This window comes from Macrobrachium nipponense, chromosome 19 (genome assembly GCF_015104395.2).
Source record: "Macrobrachium nipponense isolate FS-2020 chromosome 19, ASM1510439v2, whole genome shotgun sequence".
NCBI lineage: Eukaryota > Metazoa > Arthropoda > Malacostraca > Decapoda > Palaemonidae > Macrobrachium > Macrobrachium nipponense.
The window spans coordinates 24,335,256-24,362,367 of record NC_061088.1 but is presented as its reverse complement, the minus strand read 5'-3'; the positions used below and the strand labels follow the sequence as shown (position 1 = coordinate 24,362,367).

The window sequence follows — 27,112 nt, the reverse complement described above, 5'->3', positions numbered from 1 at the left end:
TACATAATAACAGCGTATTTCACAACAGAGGAATAGACGATTTCATTGATAAATACTCTCAAGTGACACGCGAAAGCACCATTAAGAAAAAGGTAAAAAAGTTAACGAATAGCTTTTAAATGGGCAACATTACAAAGGGTAAAACAACGCTGAAGAGAATTACATGAACAGTTAACTCTGTGAACAAAGTCCTATCAACATCATGCCTATAAATTTGTAAACACATATTTAATGTGTGTGCAATATATACATACACACACACACACACACACATATATATATATATATATATATATATATATATATATATATACATATAATATATATATATATATACATGTGCAATATATACATACATACATACATACATACATACATACATTATATATATATATATATATATATATATATATATATATATTAACATACACTTACGCATATACAATGTGTGTATGTATGAGCGCGCGCTTGCAAACAAATATGGAGGCAGGAGACCATTAACTACTCACCGTCCATGAGAAAGTGAAGGGCAGGTGGATGTGGGCAGAAGGCGGAGGCTGCGAGAGGGTGAAGGAGGAGGGCCCGAGAACCTTGGACGTGTCCTCCCCGTAGGTGCAGCCAACCATCCCGCTGGCGCTGCGGCTACTGCTGCCTTCCAAGGGAGCCGGGGGCATGACGCCCTTGTCGCCGTCTTGAGCCACGCTCTGGTACTCCTTCAGGCACAGTGCCACCACCGTGCGGCACTGCGTCGGGCACGCCGACCCGTCGTTCGGCCTGGGCGCTTTGCCGCAACAGCCGCCCGACCTCGTCTCCGATCGCGAGTTCTGCACCTCGACCACCTCGAGTTCGAATCGACCCGAACCTGCCGCTATCTGCGAAAGACAAATGGAATACAGGTTGAATCAATGAGGAAATAGATTGAAAAGTATTAAACTTTCAAAACAGAATTTTAAAAAATAAACTTTTCTAATTTAAATATTGTATGTCTATACAAAAAAAAACACTGAACATAAATTATTTCCATAACCAAAAAGTTAATAATTTTTTTGCTAGGGAGAAATAAGGGTTTTCAGCTGTGCAAACTATTACTACACTTCAACCAGAACCAATCAATGCATTTCCTTCTTTAGATAAAAGTGAAAAAAAAAAAAACGAAAGACAACCACCACAAATGGATCTTTGATTAAATATGGATATAATTTTTTTTATTTCTCAACGCAAACAAGTACAAAGTAACTGTGTGTGTGTGTGTGTTTTGTGTGTGTGTGTGTGTGTGTGTGTGTGAAACTGAGGCTGCAAAAATGGCTAGGCTATTGCTGCCAAAAGAAAAAGAAAGTCAAAATAAAAAAAATATAAAGTTTGTTGACTTCCCAGGCCAACAGAGAACAGTAACAGAAGCAAGCTCTTACCGTTATTCAGTACCACTGTAATTCAAATCTAATGACAACATTTATCATGGGCCCTAACAACACTGAATAGTGGGAGGCGCAATACAATGTAAGAATTAATGACAATCCAATAGTAAATGAACGGGACCGCTCCATTTTCTATGAATTATGGGAACCTAACCCACAAGGAGGGTGACTGAACAATGCGTAATGAATATCTTTTTCTGGGATTCCATTAAATCCAGCGCAGAGATTCCAGTGTTTAGTCACAGAAACTAGCGATTACCGAGACTGATATTCATCGTCATCTTAAAGGTAAGGGTCGACTTCAGCTAATACCAGCGAATTATTACAACCACTAATTGTAAATTCGCATTTTCGTAAACTTCGTCATATTTAAGAGGTGGGATTAAACTGCAATACACTTGAACAAAGGGAACCAAAAGTTGTTTTACAAATTTAATAGATATAAAACCAATAATGGGTGGTTAACTTCTTAATTTACACCAATTTAATCCTTAAAGAGGGATCAAGTGCTTAAAAGGTTATGATTTTAAGGAAAGTAACTTTAAATAACCAACACTAAATAACTTTGCAGCGCCGCCCTTCCCCTGTCAATCTTCTCCCGCACAAATCTCTTCCTCTCCGACTCGATTCTCAGTTCTTTTCATCATTTTTTACCTGCTAGATTTGACATACTCTCTTTCTCTCTCTCTCTCTCTCTTTCTCTCAAACTCAATTCTGTTCGACTTTTTACTTACTAAACTTGACACATTCTCTCTCTGTCTCTCTAACTCGATTCTCAATTCTTTTCATCGTTTTTACCTGCTCGATTTCACATATTCTCTTCTCTCTCTCTCTCTCTCTCTCTCTCATAATCCATTCGGAAACTGAATATTACTTTGCATCCACACTCCCCTCAATTATATCGTGCGTCGAAAGATGACTTCGTATACTCAGTCTCGATCCCTCGAAAGAAGCTTTCCGAACAATGGCCGTCACAAGACTGCAATACAAACAACATGTCCTTCTCGACAAAACAGCCCTTCCTATTTCAGCAGCCATCAGCTTCGCTCGACTCAGCAGCAGCAGCAGCAGCAACAGCAGCAACAGCGGCGCGGTTTAAAAATCCCAAAGAATCTGGGAATACAATATACCCAATTACATATTCGATGCCCGCGTACCCGTTCGGAGGTAGCCACGACGTGGCCTGGGGGATACGGCCGCTGCCGCCGCCGCTGCTGCTGCTGCTACTCCGGCTGCCCAGATCTCAGGGGTCCCTAAGGTGGATCGCCTTCCCTCCCCTACCCCCCTCCCAACCCTAACATCCTCCATCCTAACCAGATCCGTGGAGGGGGAGGGGGAGGAGGGGGGGAGGGGCCCACCCGAGAGACTAATGCATGACATCGAATGCTCAATTCAGTCATGCCTGGCTCGCCTGTCTCAAAACCATGATAGGGCAACGCGGATGTGCGTATTGACACATACGTATGCATATGTGTATGCATATACATACGTTTGCATAATGTATGTATGCACGCGCATATACACACTACAATCATCTAACCAATGAATGTACGGAGTATATATATATATATATATATATATATATATATATATATATTATATATATATATATATATATATGTAACTACATCAGTAATTCTAAGTATGCAATAATGCGTCATACAACTATTCTCAGCTAATAAACGCAAACGTGCACACTGCATCAATGTATGCGTGTATGCACACGTTCTGCATCACTAACCAGACCCATTTATCTAGACACCAATTATAAGGTCAGCGTTGAAGAAATCTGGAGGAGCCGTGGAGTGCTGACATATGTACGCGTTGACGTATACGTCCGTGTATATAAGAAGTATACGTACTTGCTGGCTTACATGATCCGCAAGCACCTGCATTTACTAATTTACAAAAAAGAATGAAATTCTGTAAAAAAAAAAATGGACAAAGAAGTCAAGGTTGAAATAAAAGGGAAACAAAACCAATGAAGAAAAGTAATGAGCGATTCGGGAAGCTATATACTGGGGCTGGGTCGGACGGCAGACGGTAGGCGGGGTTGGGCAACCCGTGGGAATCAAAGCTCGAGATATTCTCTCTCTCTCTCTCTCTCTCTCTCAGCATCCCGAGAGAGAGAGAGACGGATACTTATATCTTAGCTCACACCTCAGCACAGCTTGCAGTGTCGGGTTGAGTAGGAGCTGGGTGGACGTGTGGGTGGGTGGGTGTGTGATGCCATGCAGACGAGAGAGAGAGAGAGAGAGAGAGAGAGAGAGAGAGAGAGAGAGGCGTGCAAGGATAAAGCGGGCGGCCGGCTGCAAAGCAGCCATGTTCAAGACACCCACGCACGCGAATACATACAGACAGACAGACACGGAGAATTATTAGAGAAAAACGAGAAAACTCGATGAGAGAAGACAAGAGAGAAACAGGACAGCTAGCAGATTCACCTGAGAGAGAGAGAGAGAGAGAGAGAGAGAGAGAGAGAGAGAGAGAGAGGACAACTACATGATTCACCTCAGAGAGAGAAGAGAGAGAGAGAGAGAGAGAGAGAGAGAGAGAAGGCATCAGTTCCCACACCGCTTAACAATAACTCGCAGAATGCCTCTGTTGTTGTTCTTGTTGAAAAGTAGGTTATCATTAGCAATGAGTTGTCCTTGGTAAAGTCATGTTATTCGGCTTAATATATAACACTTAAATTCCTCGTCACAGATCAAATGGTTTTTCACTGGATTTACGGCAGTCCTGTATCTTAGCACTAAGCGACTGAGACGACATAGATAAGAATAGTAATATATTAACACAGTATTTATATTAATGCCACGCAACTAATTCATGCATATCAAATGAGAACAGAGTATTCAGCGAAAGTTAAAAAAAAAAAAAAAAAAAAAAAAAAAAAAAACAGCTTTCAGTATTACACATCTTTCAATTATTTTTGTCTTTTATATTTTTTATAAAATGAACGGAAATCGACCAATTTTTCAGCCGCCATTGCAAAAGCGAAATGGAACCCAAATTGCAGTGCTTAGCGCCCCCCATTCCCACTACACCTTCCGTCCCTCCCAGCCAAACACACGCAAAACGAACTATCGGTCAGAGTTTCCATTTAAAAAAATGATTTCTAAACCAATAAAGTGATATGAGCAAAATTCATAAAGAGAAAGTTTCGTCGTAACTTTTTTTTTGTTGGGGGGGGGGCGGCGTTGGGTGGTGGGGGTGTGGTCTCATGGCTTGTAAGTAATTTGAAAATCGTTCAATTAAAATTTTGGTAAGGTAAATTTAGTGGCTGTAACAACTACCAACAAATGCCTCGTAACAATATTAAGTTTGCATTAGACAGAAAACCTCCTGGGTGCAGCCATTTGGGAGAAGTAAATGGGCATACACGCAAACAAACACACAAAGAAACTTCCTCAAATCCATATATTTGATGGACGAATAAATCAGATTTAATTTCTGCCATGTGAGTTGATCCTCATGAAGGTTAAGAGACATAAATTCCGTTCTTATCTATGTAAATGAACGGTTTAGGTCGAAGGATGTATTTACACTTCATCAGGCGACAAGGAAACCAACAACAGTAAAAAATAAATATAAATAATGTCTACATATATATGCTGTTGCTGCTTTTAAAATAAAAATAAAAAATACACACACCAGCAAAGAAGTGATCAAACTTTTACCCTAAAACTGCAAAAAAAAAAAAAAAAAAAAAAAAAAATCAGGCTCCACCGTAAAAGCAAGACGTGATTCGACCTCCAGCATACTCGGGACGCGTGCAAGATTTTCCACTGATGCATAAGTTGCAAACATTATATTCCTAACTTAACGTGAAGTGGTCGTCGTCATTAATACTTATAATCAGTACTACTCATACTAACAACAAGGTTTAAATAAAAAGGACACAAATTAAACACGTTCGCATGTACTCGGCTATAAGTGAAAACACAAAATAATTGTAAAGAAATATAGCCTCTAAATTTAGTACATCAAATAAATTCAAACGAGCTCAAATTTACAGTTAGATATCCCGTTGTTTCACTAACGAAAATTTAAAGAATATATCTTATTAGAAATAATTTTTCTGTACTATTTAATATGCACACTGTTCATATGTTCATATTTTACATTTTCATTCTAATAAATAAATCGTAAATCGTATCCTAAAATTTCTGTATCTTAAACTCAACGTGAAACACCTTTTTCAGACCTTTTTAGGCTTGTCCATAGACCTTCCCTACCCCTCAAACAACAAAGTAGTTTGTAGGCTTACTCCCCGAGTTAGCTTTAATTATGGAAATAATTACGCTAAACATTCATGTAAAAATGGTCATAAGCGAAACAATAATCAATAAAATTGACTCATTACTGATCCAGGTAACGTGTATGAAACAAGGCCTTCATGGAAAATGCAGGCAGATTGATAGCAAAAGCAACAACAAAAATCACAATGGCAAAAAAAAACCAAACGATTTTACTGATCAATAAAACAATCAATGATCACCAATTACAGAAACAGTCCACAACTGATCAGCGGCTACATTAATCATTATGATAACGATAAAAACAGCAATAAAGGGAGATGAAAACAAAGCATCTACAGGTGATTAACAAATCAAGAAACAATCTCGATTACATAAAATCCAGGGCCATTTTAATGGCGGCTCTGTATCACACTAAGTGTCTTGTATCCCCATCCAAAGTTACACGCCACATCTGTACTAGTGACAGATAAGGCGATAGCGGACGATAAGTATGATACTTAAGAGAGATAACGGCGCCCTTAATTACCCCCGTAAAAAGACAATCAGCGAATACAGTAGAGCTTAATTGCCTGAACAGCATTCCTTCAGCGGCCACAAAGCAAACACACTGAATGTATGATGCGCCAATGTAAACACACGATCATACAGAAACAAAACAAGTACTTGTATATGTGTATGACTTTTATCTTTATTTATATATGATTGTGTATTTATATACATATACAATTTTATATATATATATATATATATATATATATATATATATATATATATATATATATATATTTATTTCAAATAAGTTAACTTACCACAATTACAATTGTTCGGTGCATCACTACAATTACTAACAGGACCTCATTCAAACTGGATGGTGTCTAGTGGAGTTATATTTATTAAAAAATAACTCCAGTAGATACCATCCAGTTTCAATGAGGTCCTTTTATATATATATAATATATATATATATATATATATATTATAATATATATAATATATATATATATAGATATATATACATACATATACTACATCACGCGTGCTTCTACACAAATTTCAATTTGAATGAGTAGACGCAAGTTAGCGACGTATACTTCAAACACGCATATACACAATATATTCATCAACTAGCGAAAATTATAATGAAATCCTCTACGGTAAAACCACAATATAAGAAACCTGTAAACGTATCGAAGGAAAAACGGAAAAGGCAGCTCAACAGTGTAATTAAACTGAGAATAATTAAACGAAAAGTTGGCACTCACCCTATAGCTAATAATGATTATAAATCGAGGTTTACGTTTTAATTCAACGTAGGGGCGGGGGTGGGGGAGGTGCGGTAAAATAGAAACGAATAAAAATGAAAACTCCTTTTATCTCTGTTCCCTATAGTCGTTTTCTAAGATTCAGAAACAGAAAGTAATATGTGTTATTTTTCATAATGACAGGGAATAATAATGGAATGGCACGAAAGATACGTCTGTAGGTATACAGGTATATTTAATAACAAAGGAAAGATTTGCTACCATAAGTTTAGCCAACGCATCCAGAAAACTGGCAAGACAAAGGGCACAGAAGCAAAAAGACCGCACACTGAGAACAACTAAATCGCCACAACCTTTAACCAACTGAGGAAAAGAAGGAGAAGAAGAAGAACTGAGAATAACTAAATCGCCACAACCTTTAACCAACTGAGGAAAAGAAGGAGAAGAAGAACTGAGAATAACTAAATCGCCACAACCTTTAACTGTCTGAGGAAAAGAGGAATAAAAAAATGACGAAAACCCATAAGAAACTTCCCTCTTTTAGAGACACAAGCGTGATGTCCAGGTATTTCTCTTGTATACAATGTGATGTAAACATAACGCAAGAGAGCCCATCGCGTGACATCATTAAGGAAACAGGCGGGGTATAAAACATCCCTATATGGGAGCAGGGGATAAAAATAGTGCTCAGACTGTTGGTAGTTAAAATATCATTAGGCTGCCATGAATTCTGGGACATGCAATGAGTTCGTGGAGGTTCTGACTAAGCTCTACCCTGGACGAAAAATTTGACCTCATAGCGGAAGGGAATTGTCCTCGTAATTCTTCACGGTGATTTATTTGAATGAAAAAATAATTTGGATTGAGGTTAAATGGAGAGAACGAAGAATATAACTTGTCTTTAAACATAAGAAAAATTTTCAAGCATTCGCTCAATATATATATATATATATATATATATATATATATATATATATATATATATATATGTGTATATATATACATATGTAATCAATATTATCAAAATCACCCTCAATTAATAAAGGCTATAAAGGTAACAAAACAAAAAAAATAAGCTTGGGGCATCCAAACTTAACAACTATCAGGAGAATGGTTACAATAACACAGCGAGAAAACTGATAAACACCATTATGTGTGAGAATAAACTAGTGCTTATAAATGTATGCACCTGATGTGTTTATGAGAGGTTTCACTGATAAATTCTCCCTAACAAGTAGCTGATATATCCTAGGGTACACGTGTTTCAATTTAGTAAAGCTTAATCATCATAGACGGAAATGTCACTCGAGCCCTAAACTACATGAAAGGAGAAGAGAGAGAGAGAGAGAGAGAGAGAGAGAGAGAGAGAGAGAGAGAGGGGGGGGGGGCCAACAATGCCCATCAAAAGATAAAAATACCTGTAATAGCGCCGGCTGAATTCAAAGCAAGCACGAGAGTGAGCGTCGGGCAATCGATCAAATGTGTGTGTGTGTGTGTGTGTGTAAGAGAGAGAGAGAGAGAGAGAGAGAGAGAGAGAGAGAGAGAGAGAGAGAGAGAGAGCAAATCAGTAAGGATATACCTCCATTCCAAAGGCAAAGCTGAAAGAAGAGGAAAATCGCCATTATTTAAGGCTTTTCCACATTCTGTATATCAAAAGAGCACATCAGCACAAAAACAAATCTTTTGGAGTTGTTTTTGTTATATACTATATTATATATCTATATATATATATAATATAATATAATATATATATATATATAATATACACACACACATATATATATATATATATATATATATTATATATATATATATATATCACATCAACAAGGAAAACACACATAACAAATACCATTAAAAATAACAATCGTCTACAAATAGATCCCCAACAAAACAAAATGAAGCTGACCCAAGTCACCCGCAACCCTCCAACAGGAAGCAAATTAGACCCACCGACAGACAAATTGACTTTCATATCGACCGAGCTGTTATTACCTTCAATGACACAGACCTTCAGACCTTCGAATACTTCTGGAATAACCCTGGCCGTTACGTTACGTCTGAATTCCAAAGGCTGTTTTTGACTTCAGACGAATCGTCAATACTCCACGTGAATGACTCCTGCATCATGCGATCAAAGAAAATGAATGAAATATCCTTACGAATCGATAAAGAAAAAGCGTTAAATGATAACTCGAGTCATCATGCAAGGTTGGTCAGAATCGATTGAAACATTCTCATATTGTCTCATGTACTTCCTGTATCGATTTCATGTTTAATTTTTAATAACAGTTAGCGCTTGGTGAAATATGTAAGGGAAATTAATAACTGACAAGTATATCCAGCCTCCCAAGAAATAAAATCTATAACACTTCCACTAACCAACGGCAACAGAAACTTGTACCAATACTGATGGCAATGGTAACCCTCAATTTGAATTCTAGTAAATGTAAGCCTTTTAAAAAAGGACCTCAACCTTGCTGCTATAAAAGTGCGTTGGGCACAACGGAACATTACCAATTCTACCAGCGCCTAAAAAAAAAAAAAAAAAAAAAAAAAAAAAGCGATATCTGAATATCATTCCTCAGGCTGAGGACAAGAACATTACCAATGAGAAATCTATAATTTAGCCAACAATTCCAATAGGCTATACAATCAGCCGAAAGAACTGAGGAGGTCCTCCCAATGTTCATCGCGTAGAAAGACGACTCCAAAGGCTTTACGGCTTATCATCGACGACGGAGATAAGATAAAAACTTCACAGCATCCCTGAGATGGAGGGCGGCATTTTCAAGGGGATGCAGATAAAAACGGGAGCTTTATTTAGCCAGCCATTTCTCACCAATATCCATAAGTAGTGTGGGTGGTGGTGGCCATTAGCCGACGCGCCTATACGTGCCATAAAATACACCTCTATATATATATATATACACACACAACACACACACACATATATATATATATATATAATTTAATATATATTTTATATATAATATATATATATATATATATATAGAAATTATATATATAGATAATAATATATATAAAATATATATATAAAGAAATTACACAAATCTTATTGTTTAATTGTTGAACGTGGAATAAATACGCTGCGTTTAAAGCCAATTATGCCTGTTTACCTACAAAGCAAAGTAAGCACCTGGTTGTAATTCGACAGTTGTTCTCAGGTCTTTGCAAGACCTTTAGGATGAAGCTGTAGCCCCATACCTTATTTCCCCACTCTGGTTGCTGAGAACAACTGTCGAATAACAACAAGGTGCTTATTTTGCTTTATAGGTAAACAGGCATAATTGGCTTTAAACGCAGCGTATTTATTCCACGTTCAACAATTAAACAATAAGATTTGTGTAATTTCTTTCAAATATATATGTATGTATATATATATATATATATATATAGATATATATATATATATATATATATATATATATAAAATGGGTATGCTTAAGTTTATTAAGTCGGGGTACTCTAAACCTATTTAGTGTATACAAAAGCTAGGCAATTCATCAATGATTATAAAATTACATCTATAAACATGTTATTAACGACAGTGCTACAGTAACAACAATAGGCACACTATTAAAATACTGATTTAAAAATCACAATTTACAAAACTAACAAAAAGATAACGTATTTATAATACGGGAATAAAAACTTCCCAGCACTGACAAAATCGGCTGAACAATGATCAGGTTAAGAATAATCCAACCAGGCTTAAGGGATTATTTTTTATTATTCATCCATACGCAATGAGACGAAAAACTCTACTTGATTCAATGCAGAATCTGACTGAATGACTTTTATATATATACTCTAGCATCGGAACGACTATTTTCATGATCGTGAACGCGGGGAGTACACTTTTGGTTGTAATGTTAATGAAAAGGAAGTCATTCGTGGTAGAAGAATAATTGTCAGAGAGAAACTCACGCCTTCCATGTTTAAATTACGTATTATGCCTTCACACATTAAATGTATAAAATTATGTGATATATATATATATATATATATATATATATATATATATATATATATATATATATATATATATCTGTACCACACTCGCAGCTCAACCTTGACATGACTTGTGATATGTGACCTCCTAAGCTACTTAAATTATCAGGATCCACTCGAGAGAAATCTAATCCACAATAATCGTGAATTATCAAGGAAGCGATTTACATGAGACATGCGAGCTGACGACAAGTGCTTATACAATATTTACGCTGAAAATATACACAAGGTTCAGTTGCATTATTCATGTGCCCATACATGTTCATGCATATGACTTTAAACTTTTAATTGTACTGTGATCAAATGAGAGATGGAATTTAATGATGGTGACAATAAACAAACACACAGTACACAAATGACAATTATTATAACTGTAAATGAGCGCGCGGGCGCGCGAATGAGAGAGGGAATGCGCCTCATACATCATACGCATGTAATTCATGATCGGTTTTTCACTCCTGGAATTCATTTGAATAATATTATCAAAGCGTCTCTTCTTCAATAACCAACATCCTTCCCGTTTGTCTCACTTGAAAGCTTTAAACAATGGCTGAACGGCCCAATGAAGAAAAAACATTTCTTGTGCTAATTACATGTACTGATATAAGCTACTGTGAGAACATACGACTATTAAAATGTATTAATATTCTTTATGAGCATGACTGAAAGGCGATTTCCTTTCAAAGCAAAGTACCATAGAATGGAATGCCGGTGTAAGTGGAAAAACAAAAACAACGAAGAGAATACCTAATAAGAACTGTTAAATTGAAAAACAAATGATAATCATCCACAAACATTAACATAAATCAACGTGAACACATGTTCCTTTAGAGTAATCCATTTCTAAGTAGTGCAGGAATAGCAGTAACCATAGCTGTATTAGCAGTAATAACAGCAATAAAGTAATAAATCACAAGGATAGACAGATTCACACAAAGCCTCATCGAACCGTTCAACAAACAAACGAAGTACCCCCTCTGCTGCAATGCAGCAGCTAACACGAAAATTACATCATGTTCGACGGAAAACCCACCACCTTAGGCCTAAGGCTGAAAATAATCAAGTACATAAAAATAAAAAAATAAAGCATCTGGGCCAAAAGATGAGATGCCTATGGAAGGGTCACAGCTCCTTCGCCATGAGACTTCATCGACCCGGAATATAAAATAATAACGAAGAAAAGGCTCCTCTCTCTCTCTCTCTGCATCTCCGCCTTCCACCATCCCAGCCAGACTCTCTTAGTCAGTTATTTGACACCTGAAAATCCAAAGAAAGAATCGGCTCTTCATACCTTATGCACGGATGATATTTCTGGGATGGGGGAGGAGGGGAAGGGGAGGCTATGCGGAGGGGGAGGAGGGGAAGGGGAGAGGAGGTTCCATGGGATCGGTAGGAAGTTGGTCTTATTGATTGATATGCCAAGGGACACACGAACTCAGGCAAGAGACAACACACTGAATATTTAGCCCCACCTGCGATTTCTTCTCTCTCTCTTTCTCTCCCTGCCTCTGATTCTTTTTTTTCTTTTGCTTGCTATCTATAACTTCATCGAAGAGACTTTAAATGACCTACTGTCCCACCATGCACACGAAACACAAAACACACGCCGCTACCGGAGACTCCGTTTTCATTACTTGTATTTCAACCTTGTGAGAGATTCCAAGGCAGTGCCTAAATAATGCACACCTGTTCGTGCATGTGTGACGACAGAGGAGAGAGAGAGAGAGAGAGAGAGAGAGAGAGCGAAGGAGAAGAGATAGAAGAGAAGAGAGAGGGGGGGAGGGGGGGCGGAGAGAGAGAGAGAGAGGGGGCAGAGAGGGGGGAAGAGAGGAGAGAGAGGGGGGAGAGAGAGAGCCTGGTCCAGTGCACATAAGTAATGCATTCGTACACCCTCGCTTAAATGCATGACTATTTGCCAGCTTGCCGATTATTAAATTTAGGAATTTCTTACAACGAAATTAAGAGAGGAAGAGACCGGTCCATATGCAAACGAAGTGCATGCACACGCGCTATCTTATATGCATGACTGTTTGACTTAATACCAGTCTATAAGACACCATTGCTACTTCCACGAGACTACTAAAGGATTCTTCAAGTTTGGCGCGGGAAGACGTTAACCGTACTCGCAAGATCCTCTGCTAAAACAATGACGGAATTGAATTTAAATTGGAAGAAAATTAATTTATTTCAAATTGCACAAGACCACGTTTCCTAGTTTGTATTGATACTTATGTATAAATTAAGTTATTTTGGCTGCTCTTCATTTGTTTCTTTCTTCTCTCGTCTTTTAGGCTTCTTCCAGATAAATCTTTGGCCATTTTGAATAATAATATTAATAATAATAAACCATACATTCTTAGAAAGATTTTCATAGCATCTCTTCTGCTAGGAACACCTAACCGCAGAAGTCCATCCAGGTTAGCTACAACGTCAATTTCCGAAAGAGGAGATGTATGGTGGTATATCATGAATATATTATTCTACTGAAAACAATGAACTCCTTACACCGAAGACTACCATCCACGATAAATTCCTAACTATATCAAACGGATTAGAAATAGCATTAAGAAGTCCCCTGATATCAATCTGAACAACAAACAAATAGAACTTTCCAAGTAAGATTTTGAAGCTGGAATGACGATATACAAAGAAGTTTAAGTTCTATACGGAGCTATTCAGTGGGGTACTTTAAATACAGACTAAGATTATTGCGACGCCTTGTGAAGTAATAACATTACTGATAATGTTATTTTCACAAGCAATATGTGCGAAAAGCAGAAACAGAATAGTTTCAAAATGCTGATATGAAAGGTGGCCTTTAAAGAGTTTTCATTATCACAATGACCACTGGCTCGGCCACTAAGCTTCCGCAGAGATGAATGTCAACATGTTAAAGACAGGAAACGGTGCAATGAATGTCATTTGTGCAAAACTTGATACCTTTGAAATATCAACTCAAAAATGTTATGAATCAAATTACTGTCGCCGGAAGAACGTGTTCGACAATTTTTGAACGCCACACAGATACAAACCATCGAAAGCACGGCGAAATCAACATGAACATTGTTTTCAATAATAACAGCAAGCAATTAAAGGTGACACTGTGATAGTCTCTACTGCAAATACGGCCGCCCTGCGTCTGAATGAAAAGGACATGAATGGTATTTGGATGGGATGAAAACGCATGAATGGGCCAAGTATCCATAATCCATGACAACTGGTCATTTAGATAAAACGAAGAATGGGGGGAAGAGGTAATTATCATCTGATCTTACTTGTATGTACACATACAGATCCATCATACACATACCCTCAGTACAGTGGTCAAAGTGGAGTATTTATCGCCCATGTTCGAATCCTGGCCAGGGCAGAAGCCCTTACCAATTGTTTATTCCCTTTGGGTGTGGGTTATTCCAAAGGTATAATATAAGTTGGACATTAAACCAAATTTATGGTTAATACTGTTAAATACATAAACTCCCAAGTGTGTATAAGTGACGCAAATAAATACACACATCTTATGAGTAAAACACAATTCTTATAACTCACCTAGAGTTAATTAGCCCATTACATTCCAGACTACCTAATGTCAGTAGCAGCACCACTAGCTTTAAAACTAAAGATAAAGTTATTATGTCAGTCCTACTAATTGGACAAATAATATACACAGGTTGTGCATACAGGAAATTTGAGTGTTTGGCCTAAATCCTTAAAGCAAAACCAAACAAACAAGCACATACACAGACCCACACTATATATATATATATATATATATATATATATATATATATATATATATATATATATATATATATATATAGTGTGTGTGTGTGCTTGGTTTTGCTTTAAGGATTTAGGCCATACACTCAAATTTTATAAAGTGTGTGTGTGTGGATGCCTCGTATCCCATGCAAACATACAAAATATGGCTACAGAAGTGTGTACGTTTATCTCCCTCGTTATGTAACAAACGCAGCTGGGGCAGGAGCAGAAGCAGGAGGAGGAGGAGGAGGAGGAGGAAGAGGAGGCGGAGGAGGAGGTGCATTAGCAGCAGCAGCAGTAGCAGTAGAAGACGGAGGAGATCGACTCACTCACCTGCAGTAAGGCAGACAGTGCAAAGAGGAAGAGGGCGAGGTTCGCACGTCCCCCCCGGACACATCCACCAGGGGCTATGGACGCCATGGCTCACTATTAATAAATGCACACAATCTCACTTTTAACAATCACTGCATGTTATCTCACCATCATCATCAACTACCGCCAGACGATGATGAGTCTGAATCACACAATCCGTTCACTGGTTTAACTCTCTCTCTCTCTCTCTAAGGGGGCAGATACAGTAAATTATGGATTCTTATTACTGTAGGTTGACAAGTCTCCACCCCCCCACCGTCAGCCTATCTTTAAATTAGGGGGTTTTATGGCGTGACGTCACTTGAATGCTGTCATTTTGACCAAAGCTTGCAATGCCGGTAAAATCAATCAACGTGGGCAATTGGCAATTATTATTACTATATATTTTTTTACTTTACACAGGTTTAGTTGCAATTCAAAATATAAAGGCACAGTTGGGTATTGAAATATCTAGGGGACTCTCGGAATAAGGTCGATGATTACAAAACAACACACTTTTTTCAGACCATATTTTCTCAATTCACTGTTTTCATTACGAACACTGATTAAAATTGTTTTGCTGTCAAAAATAAATACAAAATAATCCTCTGCCGAAGTTCCACTCGAAAAGCGTCGGCCTCGGAAAGAACCACTTAATTAAGGACTCGAGGCAAAACAGAACACCGAAAAAGCGAAATATCCCAAAGCGCACGAGGCTCTGTCCCTCCCTCTCACACTCAGTGTGGCTCTTGGCGCGTGGATTCAGCGCAGCTTCGTATGGATGTCATCGGCACACCGGCCAAGAATCGACTGAGAAGTGTCTCGCTCGTGGAGCCCCTCTTCTCCCTCCCCCCCGGGGGGATGAGGGCGAACACGAACGTATGAACCGACTTACTCGTATCCCCCCGACTGTTCCCCTCCCGCCCGCCTCCACCGGTCCCTCCCTGGGAAATCGGTGTACATACAGCAGCGGAATCAGGAGCCTAAAACCCGCCCACCTTATACCCAGCTCCTAACACCCGTAACCACGCCCACTTCGCGTACACACGCACGTACATTCTGATCTGCCTTTGCCCCATTCACCACACCCACACACTTTCTACGTTGCCTCACTTTCTAACATGGTCGTGATTAAACTGCTACCAAAGAGGAGAGAAGGGGGTGTGGGGTAGGGGGTGGTTATAGAAGCAGGGCTGTGTCGGAGGGAGGGGGGGGAGGTTACGCAGAAACGTGTGTATATATAATTTGATGAGGAAAATATGGTGATGGCTGAAACGGCCTCTTTCTTTTATCGGTGGCAGAGATTAACGACATGGGCCATGGCGTTATTCTCGATCGAAATGGACGGATGGCCAGTTAGCCTTGCAGGAGATTAGAACGATTCTCTCCTTGTGTGTACGTCTGTGTGTGTGTGTGTGTGTGGGTTAGCGTACACGTGTGCGTGTGAGTGGCGATGTTGGGGGGGGGGGGATTATTTTCGTATACATTAATGAACACTGGTAGTAGTTCCGGAGGTTTCTTATGAAATAAACGCAAGAAAGTTGAGCGTAACTTATTTCGCTAAAGATAACGTAACTTGGGAGACAAATTTTCAAAAGTATTATTATAAAATAAGACGGAAAATACTCCAGCTTCAACATGTTGTTCGCTGTTGATAATGTTATTTCCGATAATGTTGTTTCCGTCAACAATAGTCGTAATAACCCACAAGATTGTCGTCTTGAAATAATTGAACGATATGCATTAAACTTCGTCCACCTGTAAAATTCGGCCGAAATTCGCTGAAGTGGTCCACCATTTGGGGAAATGAGAGTGATCGAATTTCCGAAAAATGAGCATGATTACCGGTTTTCCTTGAGGTTCTATTCTCTTCTGTTGTGCATAAATTGATGTATGAGGATATTTCAAAATCAGATTTTTGAAATTTAATTGAATGCGTCAGCTCTTACGCAATTGGGTCAATCTGGTCGCAGGTGACCAGTGATGTTACCACACCAACTTACAAAGCGCCTCAGTGGCGTGATCGGTATGGTTTTGACCTGCCACCGCGGTAGCCGCCAGTTCGATTCTAGGGTATTCCATTGACGGGTCAGAGATGTGTATTTCTGGTGATAGACGTTCACTCTCAACGTAGTTCGGAAGTCACTTAAAGACGTTGGTCCCGTTGCTGAATAACCACTGGTTCCATGCAACGTAAAAATACCATAAACAAACAAACAAACAAACACCAACTTTCAACTATAAACATACACCAATTTACAACCAGAAAACATAGATATATTAAGCTGAAACCTATACACTCTGCATTACGTTTGAAATTTTGAAAGTCCAAGTTCTCTACTCTATAATGCCTGTAAATGTATCTGTAACATCGTATGTATGCCTGCTCATTGTAATGATCATATCAATTGCCAAAACTTGCAATTAACCTTATTACTTTGGTTAAAGTTAAGTATATCTTAGTTTAACCAAAGGATTAGATTTTTATATACGTTGCTAGGAACTAATTGGTGACTTAGCAACGGAAACTACAGCTTATTGTGTGGGATCCGAACCATATTATAACCAGAAAGGAATTTCTAATCACCAGAAATAATTTCCTCTGATTCCGAGCTGGCTGCAGCTGGGAGCGAACTCTGGCTACCAGATCGGTAGGCGAGTACGCAACCGACTCATCCAGCATAGAACTTATCACTTGGTGCAAGTGGCAATTGGTCATAAGGTCTGAATTTCAAAAGAGTAAGATAAAACTTTGCAAACAACACGAGTATTATGCATACACACACACACACACACACACACATATATATATATATATAATATATATATATATATATATATATATATATATATATATATATATATATATATATATATATATATATATAGTAGGAATAAAACAGCAAACAGCCATCGTAGCATTTTAGATTTATGGCCAAATTTTCGAGACTACATGTCTCATCATCAGGGCTGTAAAATACAAAGAATAAAAATTAAAAAGACTCAGTTTAAAAAATCACAAAGTCTAAAAACAAGAAACTTGAATTTAAAAACAAACAAAAATAAGCTAAAACATTATTAAAAAACATTGAAAACCTAATACTGAGAAAAAAGTAAAACTTTTTAAAATTGTATATATAAAAAGTTATGGTGTTAAAATGTATTGTACCTTACTCTATTTTAACACCATAACTTTTTATATATATAATTTTAAAAAGTTTTACTTTTTTCTCAGTATTAGGTTTTCAATGTTTTTTTTAATAATGTTTTTAGCTTATTTTTTGTTTTTTTTTTTTTGTTTTTAAATTCAAGTTTCGTTATTTTTTAGACTTTGTGATTTTTTAAAACTGAGTCTTTTTTAATTTTTATTCTTTGTAATTTTACAGCCCTGATGATGAGACATGTAGTCTCGAAAATTTGGCCAATAAATCTAAAATGCTACGATGGCTGTTTGCTGTATTCCTACTGAATCTTACGGCGTTCTAGATGCCCCAATCTTCCAGTATATATATATATATATATATATATATATATATATATATATATATATATATATATATATATATATATATATATGAATTTTTATCGCATCACCGTGATTCATATACATGCATTAAGCTGCAAATGTCCTTTAATATCCAATTCGTTCTATCTCGGAATTTATATATTTTCATATGTTTCAACCGAAAGGGAATTTTTTTAGTTGATAATAATTTCGTCCTCTCGTGGATTCTAACCAGCGCAATAAAGGCGTCAGCGAAGTCCTGATCTCTCCTCTGTGCCCTGGTTCGAATCCACGAGAGGACGAAATTATTATCAACTATAAAATTCCCCTCCGGTTAAAATATATCAAAATATATTAATCCCGTGGTAGAGTGAATTGGATATTAAAGGACATTTGTAGCTTAATGCATGTATATAATATATATATATATATATATATATATATATATATATATATATATATATATATATATAACCCATTATGTTTTCAGCTGAATGACTGAATGATTAAATCCACTGACTCTTAAAAAAAATAAAAGTTTCTTTCAGACTCAAAACAGGATAGAGGTTATTAATAATGTCGGTTCTGCCTTTAATTATTATCATTAATAACACGGTGATATATTATTATTATCACAGGTAATCTTTACCATCATTATCATAATGCTGTTATTACTTATTATTATATAATAACAATTAACAAGTCGTTTGCACACAGGTAACAGGTTGGCTGGTTGGTTTTATAAAGTTTGGGTGAAACACCAAGCACTGGGGCAGCAAAGGCCATTCAGCGAGGTAACAGGGCCGCTTACACGCACATGAAGACGCACTCAAGAGCAAATCTTCGCGAGGTGTATTTTCTAGGGAGAACGACGGCACCTGAAGTTGCGTAACCATAGCTCAGAGGGAAACGTGGGAAGTTCATTATCAACCCGTTTCGTAGTCCGAGTTTGATATCAGTGAGGTGGAATTGCAATTCCGAATGTTACCCAACCCGCCATTTGCTCTGAAGGGAAACTCATGTGGAAGCTTATCAGTTTTATCACGTCACAGCATTTTGAGGAAAATATAAAAACTTACATTAGTCCGCCATATGACTGTCTAAATTTGAATGCGTATTGAATATTATTATTATTATTATTATTATTATTATTATTATTATTATTATTATTATTATTATTATTATTATATTTCAGTAGATGAAACCTATCTACATGGAACAAGCACACCAAAGGGACCATTAGCTTGAAATTCAAGCTTCCAACGCATGTTTGTTTCAACCTCCCACGCTGACCTCACACTGCAGTGGTAACTGATCATGATATAGAGCCAGTGATTTTTTCATCGGCCTGAGGGAGACGCGAACCCGCGAAGTCTGATTGGCATACCACGACACAAACCACTAAACCGACGGACCAGCTACGTAGTTGCAGTTACAATTATTTCTTCCACAATTACTAGAACAAATAGAAAAAATACATCCATTTTGTTGCGAACAGCACCGACAGAACTATAAAATTCAATTAGGTACGTAATATTTAATGCAACGAATGGTGCAAAAAGAAAAAGAAAATTAAAATAAAAATTAGTCACTACACTGAAGGATAATCTGGCGCTCTTTTTGATTACTGCATATAAATATGCATATTTCGTGAACATATATATAAGTATCTGGCACAGATGCTGAAAAAGATACGTCTTTACAAGTAATTGTCGGAGTATGTTGGCAGAATATCTCGGGAATGGATGAAAGACGCCTTCATGAAACGTGACTAATACTACATTCATTTCGTGACCTTCTCTACGTGGTGAACTTTTAAACGAAATCAAACCAACTGCTGACGATTTGTTGCTAAGAAAACCGTCTCACCCATTATTCTACACACAGGGATTCCCGCCTGTTCAAATGCTTCATGTCTAGCTATATACTCGTGGTATATTTAATATACCGCAAACCATAAAACTGCCTAATGACCCAATTGATCAAGCTTGACCTTGAAAGGTCAGAGGTCATAGGGACAGTCAATGTCTCAATGTTCATAGCAATTATCCAATCTTACGCGTTTCAGAGCAGACGAGCTGATCGAAGGATCAACGATTACTATGAAATCTCAAATTGAGTGTCTGGTTAAGGCGAGTGGCGTTGCGTAGCTTTGGCGGCGGAATGGTTCGTAGCTTACTGAACATTCTTGTCATTAATACATCTGTAATCACTTGGTATTTTTCAGAGGTTAGCCCAACTTCATTTTTGCTTATTTCCTTTTATTACTAAAATTTTTCTTCAGTCCCAAAAATTGTGATTCCCATTTTGGTTTTTTTTATTACTTAAATCTTTCTTCAGTCCCAAAAGTGTGATTCCCATTTTGGTTTTTTTATTAGTACTCAAACCTTTCTTCAGTCCCAAAAATTGTGATTCCCATTTCTTTTTATTTCTTAAACCTTTCTTCAGTCCCATAAATTGTGATTCCCATTTCTTTTTATTTCTTAAACCTTTCTTCAGTCCCAAAAACTGTGAATCCCATTTTGGTTATTTTATTACTCAAACCTTTTTCAGTCCCAAGAATAGTGATTCTCATTTTTTTTTTTATTTCTTAAACCTTTCTTCAGTCCCAAAAATTATGATTCCCATTTTCTTTTATTACTTAAACCTTTCCTCGGTCCCAAAAATTGTGATTCCCATTTTCTTTTATTACTTAAACCTTTCTTCAGTCCCATAAATTGTGATTCCCATTTTCTTTTATTACTTAAACCTTTCTTCAGTCCCATAAATTGTGATTCCCATTTTCTTTTATTACTTAAACCTTTCTTCAGTCCCATAAATTGTGATTCCCATTTTCTTTTATTGCTTAAACCTTTCTTCAGTTCCAAAAATTATGATTCCCATTTTCTTTTATTACTTAAACCTTTCTTCAGTTCCAAAAATTGTGATTCCCATTTTCTTTTATTACTTAAAACCTTTCTTCAGTCCCATAAATTGTGATTCCCATTTTCTTTTATTACTTAAAACCTTTCTTCAGTCCCCATAAATTGTGATTCCCATTTTTCTTTTATTACTTAAACCTTTCTTCAGTCCCATAAATTGTGATTCCCATTTTCTTTTATTACTTAAACCTTTCTTCAGTCCCATAAATTGTGATTCCCATTTTCTTTTATTGCTTAAACCTTTCTTCAGTTCCAAAAATTATGATTCCCATTTTCTTTTATTACTTAAACCTTTCTTCAGTTCCAAAAATTGTGATTCCCATTTTCTTTTATTACTTAAACCTTTCTTCAGTCCCAAAAATTATGATTCCCAATTTTTTATTACTTAAACCTTTCTTCAGACCCAAAAATTGTGATTCCCAATTTTTTATTACTTAAAACTTTTCTTCAGTCGCAAAAATTGCGATCCCCATTTTGGTTTTTTTATTACTTAAACCTTTCTTCAGTCCCCAAAATTGTGATTTTCTTTTACGATTTTGTCCAATGCTTCTTATTTGTATATAGTTTCATCCGTCGACTGTTTACTCCTTTATCAGTGTCCTATAAGAGCAGGAAGCTGAGTCACAGGGAAATCTGCAGTGCTCTTGTCTATCCTTTACGTTAATAGATTGCTGAAGCATGTAATTTGCCCGTTGTGAACCTCTGGACTCTGCCTAGCAAGAAAATCTATATTCTGTATTCCAGTGACGTTTCGAAATAGGTCAGGAACCATCGAGCTTACTTAAGCTAGAAAAGGCCCAGTTATCTACTTGTCGAAGAGTGTAAAAGACGGAGCAGACCTCTCGATTCTTACTTAAAAGAGAATTCTTTAAGTAAAATGACACTTTCTGCCATAGACCCCTTAAATAGAAGGACTGGTATCCTCTATGCTCGGTAATCTGGAACTTGGGTCCCAAGTTGGAACTTGGGTCCCACCCACAATTTGTGTCAAATACATGATAGAACCTTCATTCTGGTGTCTTAAGGGGTTTTGAAGGGCGAAGAGTTCATTTGTCATACTTTTAACCTCCTACGATGTCATCTGAAGGTCATTTAAAGGTCAAATCTAGGTCATTTAAAGGTCAAATCTCATAAAAAACACAAAATCATACAGAATATTGTATATTCTCTCAATTAAAGCAATGGAAAACACACCTTAAGTTACCCTGTCCACTGAATTAAAATCCATATATAAACAGTTTAAGCCTGGAGAAACAACAGGAACATGTCTAAGGCAAACAATATAGTTATTCTAGAAACAAAATCATTGAAAAACAAAAAAACATTCCATATATAAATAACATTAGGTACATGTTTAGTTTTTAGCAGATAGTTTTTCTTTTCTTCTCAAGCAGCCAAGGTGTCTTTCTTTATCACTGTTGTCTAGCACAAATGCTTTCAAAAAAATGTTTGACAGAGTAAGGCATGCTCCTTGAATTGCAACCATTGGACTATCGATACAAGATAAAGTTTGGCTGAGATGAGCTCGGCAGCAATGCAAGTTGCACTCATCAAAAAGTTTATAGGCTGAGTGTACAAAATGCATTGTTGAGAGTAGAGGTATCAGTTAGTCCACCTCTGCTTAAGTTTGTGAGAAACTGAATTAATATGATGGTCGTCCGTTATTTCTTCAGTTTCGACACTCAAAATATTACCTCGAAATTTGTGTTCCAGATATCCAGCTAGAAAAATAATTTTATGTTTGATACGTCATTAGATTGAACTAGGTCTTCAGTCAGCAATAGTGATGTCAAAGTGATAATCATCAATGCAGATGTTAGAGGTACAAGGCACATCATTAGACTGGTGCGGCGTAGACTCGTATTTCAAAAGTGGCATGGAGGTTCTTGGTTGCTGCAGTTGCCTTGATATCTACAATGTTCAATGTAGAAATTACCCCATTGCGTTTGTCTGGCTTGGCCAAAGAACTTTCAAGGGCCTCATCAGCAAACACACCAGGTAGCACATAGGTGAACTTGTACTGAGTCAATAGCCACTCTGCAGCCTCAATGTTGGCTCTTGTAGACAGCACCAATGCCTCTGCAGTTTGCTTTGTGAGACTTTTTGCGTCCGACCTCAGACCACCTGACCATGCACAAGAGGATATAACATCACAAGTTTCATTAAGTTTCTGAAAGTAGTGCAATTATGGTCCATGGTTGACGACAATCATCACGCATGTTAATACCGGAATACCGATCTTTCACATTCATCATGTGGAACCAATCAGTGATCAGCTTAACAAAAATGATTGTGCCCTCGCTAATGCCAAGTTTATCCTTTAGAGTTGAAAGGGCAGCAACAGTTTTGTCATTGAAGATTTGACAAACAAAAGGCACGCTTTGTCTCTGCAAAGGCTTTGGGTACACAGCTGTGTATGTGATCTTGGTTAGACGGATGCTGTTCTCCTGTCTTCATCGTACAGTGCTTCTATGTCCTTCCATCGTGCAACATATGTTTTTCCATCTTTTATGAAAGAAAGTTCCTTATCCTGAACGGTTATCCAGTTATTTCTTACATTTTTGAAAGAATGAACATAGTCAAAAACAAGGAAAGCATGAGAATTTATAGCATTTATGAAAGCTTTACCAGGACCACCTAATTTACCATAAAACTGCAATTTTTGTGTTGCAATTATCACCTACACAAGATTATAGTACCACCAGCATCGCTAACCGCTACTAGAGCTTCTACCAGAATTTCCTTGAGTTGATCTGAATTAAGTTTTGCAACAGGGTAAATGCGTAGTATATATTTAGGGCCACCAAAATGGCAGACAAACTTCAATTACTAAAGCATGTGTTGCGAGAACTTCGGTATCACAAGAACCATTTTGAGCGTAACCAACAACACGACCACCTGAGTACCTAAGTGTTTCTGTGAGCTTCACTTCATCAAAAAGAATGTTGACAAGACGCTGCTGAGGTTTAAGTTTTGAAAAAGTTGCTCCAAGTTTTTATCATGTAGACTACAGGAGAGAAGTTTTTTCAACAGTTCCACTCTAGGTAAAACAACTGAACCAGACTTTCGTAGCATTTTATATGCAGCTGGTGAAATGTTATGGAGTTCGCACCAAGAACATAAAGATTTCTGTCAAAGCGACGGCCTTCTGGATGAGTGAGTAATAATGTAACTGAGAATGAGAAACTGAAAAATGAGGCGAATCAGAACAACTCATATGGCTCAATTCCAGTACTGCACTTTTCAGATAGTCTGCATCTTTGAACTCATACTCTGTTATGCATGACATAATTTTATCAAACTGGGACCATTACTGAGAAGGCTATTCTTTTGCAGACAACCAGCTTAGAAAAATATGTCTTAGGTATTTCCTTTCCATTTTTCTCAACGCATTTAAGATACAAAAACCCAAATGACGATTTCACATGTTGCAAATGGAGAAATGGATAACGGAACGGCCCTTTGCATCAGTTTTAGAAATGTAAATATCATCACTATCACAAACAATACGATAATCCTTTGAGATATGCTCCTGGATGTCATTACAAAATGAATAAAAGTCGCCGATCTTATCCACAAACTTCATTTCGGAGTCTTTCGTTTTCAGCTCGGGTCTCTGCTGAAGCAGTTTGTAATTCTGGGTGCTGAGGGGGACCTGCTTTTAAGCATGACTTGAAACTCCAGGGAAAATGGATGGTGGATGACTTGGTCTTTCCTCCTTTAACTGTAATCCATTCACAGTCAAATGATGAGCACAGGCATAGATCTGCTTCAGCTGTAGCAAACTGGAAAACGCTCATTTGGCATAGCATCGATCCAACGGTTTCGCGTCCACTTCATCAGTTGGAAATGATACTACTTTGGTGTATGGTTCATCCCTGTAATTTCCTCGACATCCGTAGACATTACACTTCTTAGGCATTGTGCGTGTTAGTAGAAAACCCCTGAAACAAAATTAAATAATTATATCAATTATGGTCTAAGACAGTTTTTGGCAATTAGTTTTTTTATCAATATGTTGCTAGATTACATTCCTTTTTCGACTAAAACATAAACTCCTTAAATAGGCCCATTTTATGACTAACATACGGCACTAAAAGTGAATAAATGTAAAAAATGTTTACATACATTCAAATCATTGTTTACATACATTCAAATAATTGTTTACATACATACAAATCATTGTTTACATACAGTGAACATATTCAGTCATAGTGGGGACCAAGTTTCGCAACCCGAGAGTGCAAGATACTAGTCCTTCTATTTAAGGGGTCTATGCTTTCTGCCCACTCACCCTTACCTTTTAAGCGAAGTCTTAAGAAACCTCGCAGATATTTACGTAAATATAGAACAACAGCAAAGAGAAAATTAAATAAATTTTAGCGTAATCGAAGAAGAGCAAAGAGAAAAGGAAAAAAATGATAACGTTTACATCACCGAACGAAAACCACATAGTAATAAACATTTAAAAACATTCCCATAAAAATCAATGTTTATGTTGTCTGACAGCTATTTATATCTGTCAAACCACTATGTCATAGCAGTCTCGCTGCAACTCATAGTTGCTTATCACTCGTTCTAGAAGAAGAAGAAGAAGAAGAAGAAGATTTATTGCATTCCATCTAGCAGGGCCCCCACAATGGCAGGAGGGGGCGGGGGAGGGAAGGTAGTGTGGGGAAAGCTTCTCACACTAACTGCCCCCTACTAGGCAATTACTGGTCTACCCACGACCCGAACATTAACGAAACTATTCGTTCTACTCTTTTATTCGTTTCTTTTTCCCGGGTAACGGGGACCCAAGCAAAACACGCGTTTCGGAAAGAATGAACGCTCGTTAAAATGCCTCTTGAAAGAAGCAGTCATACTTTCGCTCGTTCCTTAAGTTTATTATTATTATTATTATTATTATTATTATTATTATTATTATTATTATTATTATTATTATTATTATTATTATTTTTGATGATTTTTTGCTGAAATTAAAACTAGTTGTTAATAGTTTTTGTTTTTTGCCGAACTTAAACAAAGTATTAATAGTTTTTATGATTTTTTTTGCTGAAATGAAAACTAGGTGTTAATAGTTTTCTTTTTGGCTGAACTTAAAACTAAGTATTAATAGTTTTTTTAATGATTTTTTGCTGAACTTGAAACTAAGCATTAATTGTTTTCTTTTTTTGCTGGTGATTCGTTTTGCTAAAACCTGAAACTAAGTATAAATAGTTATTTCATTATTTTTTTGCTGAACTCAAAACTATGTAATAGTATTTTTTGCTGATTTTTTGCTGATCTTGAAACTAAGCATTAATTTTTTTTTTTTTATGATTTGTTTTGCTGAACTTGAAACTTAGTATCAATAGTTTTTTTTTCGTGATTTTTTTTTTTGTGAACTTAAAACTAAGTATTAATAGCTTTTTGTTGATCTTTTTTTGCTGAATTTGAAACTATGTGTTTTTTTTTATAATTTGCTTTGCTGAACTTGAAGCTATGGATCCATAGTTTTTTTTCATGATTTTATTTGTTGAACTTAAAAACTAAGTATTAATAGATTTTTGTTTATTTATTTATTTATATATTTTTTTTTGCTGAACTTGAAACTATG

General features: G+C 36.8%; 1 protein-coding gene across 1 annotated transcript in view; it reads right to left on the bottom strand.

Moving 5' to 3' along the window:
- The window catches only part of LOC135215266 (protein jagged-1b-like), a 380,196-nt gene extending 364,325 nt beyond the window's left edge, over positions 1 to 15,871 (bottom strand). The window contains 3 exon segments of the mRNA XM_064249807.1: positions 510 to 872; positions 15,070 to 15,296; positions 15,823 to 15,871. Of these exon segments, the coding sequence (XP_064105877.1) occupies positions 510 to 872; positions 15,070 to 15,156 (450 nt within the window). The 5' untranslated portion in view covers positions 15,157 to 15,296; positions 15,823 to 15,871.
- Positions 15,872 to 27,112: the final 11,241 nt, after the last annotated feature.